The sequence below is a fragment of the Apis laboriosa genome, unplaced genomic scaffold (assembly GCF_014066325.1).
Source record: "Apis laboriosa isolate Shangri-la unplaced genomic scaffold, ASM1406632v1 scaffold35_cov144, whole genome shotgun sequence".
Lineage (NCBI taxonomy): Eukaryota > Metazoa > Arthropoda > Insecta > Hymenoptera > Apidae > Apis > Apis laboriosa.
Genome location: NW_025222966.1, coordinates 1558688 through 1571097, shown reverse-complemented (window position 1 = coordinate 1571097; position 12410 = coordinate 1558688). Strand labels below are relative to the sequence as shown.

General features: G+C 26.2%; 1 protein-coding gene across 8 annotated transcripts in view; it reads left to right on the top strand.

The window, feature by feature from the left end:
• Positions 1-12410, top strand: part of LOC122715407 (Down syndrome cell adhesion molecule-like protein Dscam2) — a 196705-nt gene that overhangs the window by 134140 nt on the left and 50155 nt on the right. For all 8 annotated transcript variants that reach the window (XM_043937567.1, XM_043937572.1, XM_043937571.1 and 5 more), the window contains exon 3: positions 4965-5129. In XM_043937567.1, coding sequence (XP_043793502.1) covers positions 4965-5129 — 165 coding nt within the window. The remainder of the gene's footprint in view (positions 1-4964; positions 5130-12410) is intronic.

The window sequence follows — 12410 nt, the reverse complement described above, 5'->3', positions numbered from 1 at the left end:
ATGATAAAAAGTTTCTTAACAATATTATCAAAATTGAGAAAAGTCATTAGATTGTACAGTTATCAAATACTTCTTTTTAATGTAATTTTAACTCTATTGTGAATTTTCTTTTCGATATACATTCCTATAGTTCCATCAAAATATTTTTAACGATGAAAGATTTAATTTTCCCTGGCGTAACCGATCAATACGAAACCCGATACAAAAACATTGTGGAGCAAATATTTTCCTTATATTTTTCACTCGCATAACAACGCGATTTATTTCTATTTTCTTTATTTCCACTCGAAACAACATAAATAACGAACGATCTAAAAAAAAATCTCTCTCTCTCTCTCTCTCTCTCTCTCTCTCTCTCTCTCTCTTTCCAATCAAACCATCTAACCCACATCGCGCACCAATCACATACCGACCGGATTTCCCCTGCATCCTTCGAGTGCTACGTCGAGATTCCAATTTCGAATCGCGTTCGACGGCCGCGCCGCGTTTAAGTGTTTTCATTTCCAGAAGAATTTCCATCGGCATGTCGGATTCGCGTTCCACCACGCCGCTCGATCGACGCGTTTATTAGCTTTCCCAGGGAGCACGGGAAAACATTGGAGGCCGCGGCAGGAGTCGCGCTGGAAAATAAAAGAGGGAATTCGAATTCCGTGAAGAATTGGTGGAATATCGTTACCGGGTAACGTGACAGGGCCATTGAAAATGGACGTTGGGGCACGGAATACCGAACGAAAAGGGGTGAACGAAGATAAAAAGAGGTTGACTGAGAGACAGGGAGAGACTAGGTTTCGAAATAGAGGGCGGTGTGCGAAGACGATGGGAAGAAGAAAAGTTCAGCGTGTTGTAGAGGCGAGCGCAATACGAAGGGAAGAGAGAAAGAGAGAGCGTGTATCTTCGTCAGCGTCGCGACGTCGTCGGCGTGTCAGAGCGGGTCGCAGGTTTGCTGGCCGTCGCCCTTGAAATTTCCACGTAAATAAAATCTCCGGAAGAGTACAGTGCCTCTCGAGTGGGTGGGCGACGGTAGAAACAAAAAAGAAAAGCAGAAAAACGACCGGCAGACGTCGAGGACGAGGCGTTCGTTATGCCCGCGTCGCCTCACGCCTCGCCGCTTCCCCAACGCCGACGTCGAGATTCACCCGGTTGTCGACGAAGGAGTAACGACGTGACACCCTGTGCATTGTACACATATGTGTGTACAGCTATGTATGTTTATTTCATGATGAACGAAAATAATACGTAAAAATTTATGAACGGTAAACGTAGAATAATTCGATATTTCTTTAACTCTGAGGAACGAATTAATCCTAGAATCCAAGGAGAAATAGCTCTTCGAGCTCATTATTTAGGAAAAAACTTGAAAAAATGTTATTTCTTTTATTCCAAAAGTTTCTAAAAATTATTTATCGTTACTTTTAATTTAAAACAGATATCACTATTATCTTATAATGGAACGAAAATTAATTGGTAAATTCATGTAAAAGAATATCATAAATGCATATTCCTTATTTATAATAGCAAATTTAAATTGGAATAAAAATGAATATATTGAAGAGATTTTTTTTCAAGAATTTATTCAACGAATTTATTCAACAATTTATTCAATGAATTGATTCAAAAACAATAGACGGCAAGAATTCGAACTTAACAAGATTAAGCAAAAGCACTTATAATAAAATATATATAAATAAAATATATATATATATATATAAAAAAAATAAAAGAAACAAAAAGAGAAAAAGAAAAATAGTAAAAAAACCACAACCCAAAAAAAAAGAGACAGAAAGAGAAAAAGAAAAATAGTAAAAAAAACCAACAAAAAAAACATTTATATTACAAATATATATCTACAATGAGAAGTAAAAAATAAAATAACTTATCTAAAAGAAAGCAACATTGTAATAATTATAACCAATATGTGTGCAAAAAATATTCAAATAATATAATCATATAATATATAAAATTTGTGAAGGGTCTGATTGTGATAATTAAATAAATTATTAAGATTAATAAAAACTTATATATAAAATATTATGTTCTACCCATATTCTGCATAATCCAAAATTATCCATATTTTATATCCATAATCTTAAATATCTACTTTTAAATTACATTTTTGTACCGATATGAACATGAAAAACTTAAATGGACATAGCATATTTTCTCTTAATCTTTTATAGCTCGAGCCTCTTTTTAAGTTTAATATAGAAGTTTATTATTTATAGAATGAATATTCGTTATTAATTTTGAACAATGGACAAATTATCGAATCGAATTTATCATTAGATAAACTAGAATCAATTTTTTGTATAAAAATTAACAAAAAAAACTAATAAAAAAATAATTAACGAAAAGAGGAATCAATTCTTAGTTTTGAATCAATTAAATAAATAATAATAAATAAAATTTCAAATAGAAATTTAAATTTTATTAAAAAATTGTGATGATAGAGAATTAATTATACAATAAGAAACTTTCGCCAACAAATATTGAACTTTTAGATAAATATCAGAAGCATTTTCTTGTCGAAAAAATATAATGAATATTAGATTTTAACAAATATATAAAACTTCCAATATATTATCTAATCGTTTTTATGATTTCTATGAAATTTCAATAGTATTAGATTATTTAGACTCTAATTAATATTTTATAATATGATACAATTGTACAATAAATTTATTGTATTGTTACCTTCGTATTAATGAATGCATAATAGAATTATTTATTCAAGAAAATGTGAATATAATTCTCGCATCTGTCACAATCTGTCATAAACAACTTATTAATATTGCAGTTACCTTAACAATAAATAATTAGAAATACTTGTAACAATATATTTTGTATCTTGATATATTCAATTTATTACGTCGTAAACAAAAATCCTTATTAATTTTTTCATTAATTACATGCAATTTAATTTTAAAAGAAAAGTATTCTATCTCTTTCGTAATTAATTTCTATATTTTTTTATTCGTTTTTAATAATTAAATACAGCATTTTTTAATAAAATAAAAATTGACTTTTAATCAAGAGTAAAAAAAACATAATATGTAATAAATTTTAATATAATAATAATGTATTTTTATTTATTACTATTTACTAAAAAGAATGCGAATAATTAATAAAAAGACCGAATAATTATTGAATTATTTAAATAAATAGATTTGGTGTACCGAGTTTAATTGAAGTTTGGATTAGGTTATGTAATCTAATATCCAAATATTAATCTAAATCTAATTCAAACTAAATTAATTCAACTCTATTCTGAACATTAAAAATACGATATATTCTATTTAACATATTTTTGTATATAATTCTATTTAATTTAAAACCAAACATAGTTATATTCTCATAATAGAATCCTTGATAATATATTTCAAGACCATCGAATTTCTTTTCTGCATAAATTTCAAAAACTTTTGTTCAATTGTTCTTTTGTTCAATTGATTTTCTCAAAAATATTGTTTCAAACAAAAAAATTATTTCCTATGTTTGTTCGATGCCGTTTGTAGAATAATCTAATCTGAAATATCCTCTATAAGTAGATACTAGTATATATATGTAAGTTTGTGTATTTACATTTTTTTTCATGTATTTACATGAAAAAAAACTATGACAGCTTATATTTTAAAATCATATAAATTAATATTAACACGAACTCCGTACGATTATTTCAATGACCGTGTTTCGCAACACTAAGTCGAAATTAACTCTGGAAATCTGTAGGATCGCTCATTAAAGATACAACTTTAAACAATGATGAGATCTCATTCACACATGAATATTTATCAATATCACTGTTGGCATGCTGCAATTACGAAAATACGAAATTCAAGAGAAAAATATTGGTAGTAAAATAATGAATAAACTTCTATTTTAATACTTGTACGGTAATAATAAATAATAAAATTTGATGATAATATGAGAAATTGAGTAAATCAAATTTATTTGAACAAAAATAAAAACAAAAATTGAAATAGAAATAATTTGAATTTGTAGAAAATAATTAACAAATTTGGATAATACAAATTTGTGTTATGTAATGATTTATTTTAGTCTTATAATATATATATATCTTATAATATATATATATTATATTATAATATATATAATATCTTATAATATATATATATTATATATATAATATCTTATAATATATATATAATAATGTAATAATATAACTATTAGTAATAATATAATTGCAGATTTTTATGCTAAAACAAAATCAAATATTCAATATATTCATTAATATCTAAAAAATATATAGTGTTATTAAAAATATATTTCAAGCTATATATGCAAATTTTCAATAACTTTATTAAATAAAAGTTAGAAAATTATAATATTGTATAAAAATTTAAATTTGAGATTATATAAATTGAAAAAAAAATTGTATTCTCATAATAGAATTCTTAATAATATATTTCAAGACCATCGAATTCCTTTTCTGCATAAATTTCAAAAACTTTCAATTGTTCTTTTGTTCAATTGATTTTCAAGACATATAAAATATTGTTTCAATATCATATTGAATATCCTCTTTTTACAGATAAATTATTCAAAATTAATTTTCAATATTATAATATCTAGTATAATATCTAGAAATTTTATTTAAAATATGATTTTTTATAATATTCAGTTATCAAATTTAATAATAAAATTTATTAAAATTATTATTATAAGTTAATATCAGAAGAAAAAATATAGATATAATATATTTATTTATATCATATTTTTAAAAAATGTACAAAACTTTTTGAATAATATATATTTTTGCATTGAAATATTTTGGATTTTATTTTTTTATAAAGATACTATATTTTATTGACAAAAATATAATTCTAAAGAATAATAAAATTTATAATTTTTCATAAAATTTATACCAAGATAGATAATTTTTCTCCTTACATACAAGCATAAGCACAAATCTAATTTTATTTAAATTGATTTTTATTTATTCATAGTGGTGGCTCAAGCATACAAAGTCGACGTGGAAGTGATCGGAGGTGCGTCTAGGGGTTGCACGGCGGTGTTGCGATGCGTCGTTCCTAGCTTCGTGAAAGATTTGGTGCGCGTCGTATCCTGGTTGCAAGAACCATCCTTTTATATTTATCCTTCGCTACAAGGAGGTAAGATATCTTTTTTCGCGATGATTTCAATCTTTCATTCATAACAATTAGTAGATTGATGCGGATGGAATATTGATAAATTAATAATAATAATTGATTGATAATTTATTTAACATTGATTATTATAATTGTTTTTATATATTCTTTCTCAGATACCATTATATTCAATTATAATACGACGAATTTATAACACACAAAAAATTATTTTACAATGAAATATTAGATTTACTTAGATTTCTCTCTTTAAGTTTAATTTAAACATTTATAATTTTTCATTTGGTAAGATATAAAAAGGAACGATTTATTTCTCAAACTATCAATGCAAATAACTATTAACACTAACTGATTCGTGAGAATGATGAATCGACAAAGAAAAAATCTTTTAGAATACGTAAAAAATCAAATTTTAAAAAAATATTTGTTTTTAGAACTATAAAATAAATTTAAATAAATCTTCTCGCGGGCAGATTAGTCACGTATTTTATTCGTCAATCATTCATTCAAAATATCGTTTGACAGATATATTTTCAAATATTGAAAGAGATATACAAAAAACATTGATGATTTCGTTACATGAAAACTGCCATTTTTTGTTTTTTATCAGAGAATTTGAAAATTTGAAAAATAAAACAAAATCATCGAAAAAGTAAAAGTTATAATCTTTTTTTAAATAAATAATAATTTTATTTTAAAAAAGTATCGAATTAACTTATAGATTATTAGATTAGATCAATTATTAGATTACTCCAAATTATTTATATATTTATGATATGCTATATACAAATCAAAAAAATTTACAATATATATATTGTTCATAAATAAATTAATATAAAATAATAAAATAAATATATTAGTTACGTAATAATCAATGTATTAAATTATACAATGTATAAAATTAGTAATATTCTAATACATAAATATCTTATAAATATATCTTATAAATATATCTTATAAATGTATCACTATTTAAAGTTTATACTTTAACTATATTTTAAGTTTATTTTAAGTATACTTATTATTACAGAATAAGAAAATTATTTATTTAATTCTCTATAATTATACAAGTTCCATATTTAATAGAAAACCATAATTTCCTCCCTTTATTGGAAATTCTCCTCTTCGATATTACACGCTTATCAATTATTCCAACAAAGGAGAAATCTTCGATAAGATACACACCTCTACTCCACAATTCCACTCTTCTATTATATTCATAAAAACATCAGAACGAGAGGATCTCTCCCTTATATTCCATGCTCTTGAAATGCACGTGAAAGCTCGTGTACGCGGCAGAAAGAATACGGCCAACTAATGGCCGCGATGGCTCGGTTTTGCGGCGAATCCTCTCGAACCCTATTATTCTACGTGAAAAGCGTCGCGCTATCGTATAATCGATAATTTCGCCTATCTGCCAAAATGTAATATTCCGCGGAACGGTGTGGTAGGAGATAGCAATAAAAGCCCAAGGGACATTTCACGGGCGCAGATGCAGTAACACCGAACCGATAGGTGCACGAGGCACGAAGCAAGAAGAATTATACGGCTACATTGGACGAGGAAAAAGGGGAGGGAGAAGAGAGAGAGAGAGAGAGAGAGAGAGAGAGAGAGAGAGAGAGAGAGAGAGATGGCAAAAAGAGGTCTAGAGGGCGATTTTCACGTAGGTAACGCGAAGTATTATGCCCGGATGGCGGCGTTGCTTACTGGGACTAAAATTTAATATCCGGCCACGGGGCGTGCAGAGGCCGGTACAGTGAAATTTAATATCCACAATAATCTTGCATCACCTCTTCCCGCGGCAGGCGTTAGTGTAGGTCGCGGAGAGAGATCATGGAGGACATCGACCTCGGTAACGGTCGAGCGGCTCGCTCATTAATAGTCGTAGAAATTAATTGGATTTAAGAACGTCGTCGGACGGTCTTGCTTTTTTATTCCCGACCCCCCCCCCTCCCCTCTCCTCAACCACCGTGCACCACCGCAGCGACACGGATTGAAAAAGATGATACCCGGTAATTAAAACGTAATATTACGTCGGTTCGCGCGCTATTAATTAGTAAGCTTAATTAGTAATCTTTTTAATTGGACGCGACGCGGTGTTGTTAACGCCGTTTGAGGATGATCTCGCGATCTTTTCGCGATTTACGCTTTTCCTCTTCTCCACGGTAATTATTTTCCTTCTACGTATCTCGTTGCTCTCTGTCTCTGCTGTCGTTTCTCGTTCTCTCTATCTCTCTTTGCTCCCAGAGTTTTTAGGTCCTGTTTTTTTGTATCTTTTTCTTTCTCTGGGACAACATGTAAATGCTAAACGATTTCAATGAGTTTGAAAAATGTTGTTAAGAACATTTTAAACAGTTTTTTCGTATATATAACTGGTCAGTCTTAGTTTTCGAGTATATACATAAAATTATTTTTTGTTTTGGCATTTAATTATCTCGTGAATTATAATTTAAGAATTATAATTAAGGAAATTCAAATCTGTCCTAAACTAAGACAATTCAATATATATTATAATGTGAAAAATAATTGGATTGTCTTGTAAAAGTTTTTTGCACGCGTGATTTTGATGAATGATTTTCTTATTATAATTTAAGAAATTTACTTTTCATTGAAATTAGAACATTAAGATTTTTTAAGAGCATCTTTTGTACTCTTTTGCAAAATTACTAATGATATAATTATAGCAAATTAATTATTATATTAGAATGTCCTATAAGTTTCTTTCGCATCACGTTAGAAATGACTTTAACTGGTTATTTTTATCTATTAGCCATTTATGGTATCGGTTTCAATCATCCCAGAGCTTTTTTAAAGTACGTTTCGTTGGTGACACAGTCTCTTTTAAAACTTTTTTCTACAGCTTTCAATATAAATAGCCAAAAGAAACATTTGCAGCATGTTATGCTTTATTGCTTATTTCCTCCCTTTATCGGAAATTCTGCTTTCAAAAAGATGATAATGTAAGTGATACTGAAGATGAGATTTGTACTATTTACGGGAGTGATGCTATAACTATTATGATATCCACAATTGGTTTAAGAGATTTAGAGGTGGCAATTTTGACTTGAAAGATGAAGATCGCAGCGGCCGCCCAGCAACGACGAAACGGACTTTATCGAGGCCATGCTCGCTGAAAATCCGCGATATAGTGTGCGCGAGATAGCAGATGCCACTAACATTTCCAGGAAAACGGTAGATAATCACTTGACCAAGATGGAATATGTCAATCGATGTGAAGTTTGGATTCTACTATTGACGGAGACCGATTTTATGAACCACGTCTTTATGTGCGATTTCCTTTTCCAGCGACATGAAAGAAATCCTTTTTTAAAGAGACTTGTCATTGAAGATGAGACTTTATATCAAAATGTGCATCGAAAATGATTGATTTAAGAACAATAGACCTTCAATTGTCGCAAAAGCCTGAACTTCAGTCGGAGAAAATTCTTTTATCCTTTTGGTGAGATTGGAAAAATGTAATCTACTATGAACTCCTTTCTCAATCAATTTTGAAAAATATTGCAATTAGCTTGATAAATTGAAAGACGCCATAGTAAAAAAACGGCCAAAATTGGCGAACCGACTTGGATATCATGACAAATGCAAAACCGTTGTATTGATTATAAGAGAAAAGCTGTTACAAATTGATTGGGACATTCTATCGGATCTTCTGTATTCCCCAGATTTTGCTCTAGGGAATCTGATTATTAGTTGTTCCTGTTATTAAAAAAATTCTCTCCATGATAAACGATTTCAATCCGTAAGCGAAATAAAAAGGCACTTCGAGCAATATTTTGCAAATAAGCCTGAACAATTTTGGGAAAAGGAAATAATGAGGGATGGAAAAAGATAGAACAAAACGATTCATATATAATGCAATAAATTAATCTTAAATAACAAATATCATATGTTCATTTCGTATCAAAAAAAAAGAAACTTATGGGACACTTTAATATAATTGATGTTAGAAAATTAATTAATAAATTTAATAAATAATTATATTAATGTTTCATTTTTAATTTTGATTTTTGATTTTGTCTAATCTTGAAGAATATGACATAATATATTTTTAAATTTTTAATATTTTCATATGATGGATTTAATTTTTTTTTTTATGGATGGAATTGTATTTAAAAAATCAAAATTCACCTTCATTTTTCGAGTAAAATATAAAAAATTCATATATATTATCATAAAAAAACACTAAACCTTCTTTGTTTTATATTTTTTCAAAAAGTTATTTTTATATTTCAAAGAAAAATATTCAATCTTGTATAATATTATATATTAATATAATATAGATATTTTATAATTATAGATGAAATAAATGATTTGATAATTTTCTATAATAAAATCAGTTTTTTAAATGGCATTAAAATTAATATCCAACTTGAATATTTTATAAGTCAAAATTATTTTAAAAGAATAAAATAAAATTTCTAGAAGATAAAATTCTAGAACATTCTATATATAAGATATGTATAAAATTTTATAAATAATAAATATCAATACATAAATATAATCATCATCATTCATGAAAAATACAGATCTAATGTACAATAAAAAAAACTCCTTGAGAAAAATTAAAATTGATCATCAATTATATACACATAACAGATTTCTCAAATATTTACAATATATTTTAAACTCATTGAAATTAACAGAAAATTATTTCTTTGACAAATCATCTTTCCTCGTTTCTTTTTATTTCTCTCTGTCTCGATGATTCGACAAATTTTATAATTGTACAGAAAGATTGCATCGAGACAAACATATTCATTATTATCGATAACGTAACCGAAGAAAAAAATATAGATCTGGCTGGTATCCAAGAGGCCATTGTCGTTCGGTTTTCCAGGAACATCGGAATAGCGTAACTTTTATGCGCCCGTGCAAAAAGACGACGTAAAAACGTGCACCATCCTCGACAAGAAGATATTGGCGCACACCCGTTGCTGTTATCGCGCGCTACATAAAATTCTCCCTACGTGTCGCTTTGTTTTTAACGTGACCTTCTTGCTCGGCTTTCTAATGTAAAAGCTTTCTACAGTTCTTCTCCCTCGTTAAAATTTTTACGATATTATTCGCTTAACATAGTCCTAATATGGTATTTTTTTTAAACTTAGTGTTTTAAGTTTGTAAAAAATAAATATTTTGACGTATAATATGAAATAATATGAAATATTATCGATTTTAATTTTAAGAAAGTTGTAATAATAAATTTTTTTGTTTACATATATATATATATATTTTTATTCTATATATTTCTATATATTATTACATATATATAGAAATGTTAATGATTAATTCGAATTGAAAGACAAATATCAATTAGTTTTTAGTAATTTACAATGTATATTAATAAATATGTAATAATATAATAAAATAAAATAAAATTTACATCAATGTTATTAATTAAATCGAGGTTTAAAAAGAACAGTGATTTTGAAATGTAATATCTAGTGAATTCAATGATTTTCTAATAAAGATAATTAAATGAAAGAATTAAGTAATGACTCTTTTAGATAAAAGATATAAAACTTTTGAAGTAAAATATAGTATAATCTCTCCTAATTGTTAATTGAATCTAAAAATACAGGAATAAAAAGTTTAAAAGTCGAGATAAATGACTGGATATGAAAAAAAAGTTTGTAGAATTGGTTTTCTTGAACATTATACTTATTTAAATAATATAATAAACTTTATTAATCAATGGTCTTTGTTTTATATCTTTAAAAGTATAATGTTTGATCTTATTTTTATTACAACTTTTTAGTTTTTATGAAGAAATGCATATTTTCAATCGAATAATTAAACTTTTTAAAATATTCTATTAATTTATAACATTTATATTAAGAAATATTCTCTCGTTCTACAAAGATATAATAAGAATGTTTGTGTAATTATCATTTTATAATCTCGTAAAATAAAAGAATCATCACTTTGCAAATTTTGCATCAGTAGTTCTTAACCGATATTCTTTGAAACATTAAGAGTCTGTGATCTTATTTCGTAAAATTATAAAAATAGCACAAAATTTTCTAATTTTTAATAAAAGATTTTCTAATTTTTAATAAAAATAAAATTAACAAAATTTTCTAATTTTTAATAAAAGATTTATTAAATATTTGTACATATTTTTGTTACTGATTTTGATTTTGAATTTTTTTTCATAAATTTTTCTTATTATCCAAAATGAATTTGAATAAATTAAAAAATTATTTGTTATTATTATTTGTTATTATTTCAATTTTATATTCCAATCTATTAGAATATTTCCTGATTTTAAACATAAACTTATTAATGTAAGTTTTTTATATACTTTAATCTTTACCTTTAATACTTTAATACTTTAATATCTTTATCATAATTATTCTTTCTTTCATCTAAGTATAAATAATAATACCATCTTATAAAATTTTAAAAAATAAAAGTATTTATATTATGATAAATTATATTTTTTTTAAATTAGTTTTTTTAAGTTTGTATGGTAGAATAAAATTACTTAATTAATTATCTATCATTTTAATATCTATATTTTATCTTAATATCTTAATATAATAATATGTAAATTACTCTATTTAAATTTTTCAATAATATTGCATATATTGTTATATTTATATTAAAATTATTAAAACATAATATTTTCTTACAATATAAATAATTAATATCAATACGATATTATGATCATAATGTTTATTTGTCTTTATTTCAAAAAGTATTGATAACTATTAAATGATTTACAAATAGAAGTATTATGTATTGTAGATATACTTTTATGTACATTCTATATATTATACATAATTAATTATATTTTTATCGTATTATTATATATTTATCGAATTATGTATCGTATTATATATCGTAAATACAGATTTATAAATTCTTATTTTAATTAAGAATATATTAATTATATATATGAATTATTTGAAAATCATAATAATTTGTAATTAGACACATAAAAAGATTTAAATCCATCTAATAATCCATCATCAAAATTCATATTTTATGATATATTTTTTATTACTCGTGAACTCAATTTTTGAGCATTCTAATACGATGAATCTCTCATAATTTTCAACATGTTTCATTTATTATTTGTTAGAAAACATATCAGGTATTTAGAAATTCGAATTTTCAACGTGCTAGCGTTTGTCAAAACGAAAAGTCTATTTCATAGAATTGGAGACCATATATACATTATGGAATTCGAAACCTTATGAGAATTGGGATGGAAAGCACTCTGATGGTAAATGCGGAAGACACTGTCACAGATCAAGCGGCTGT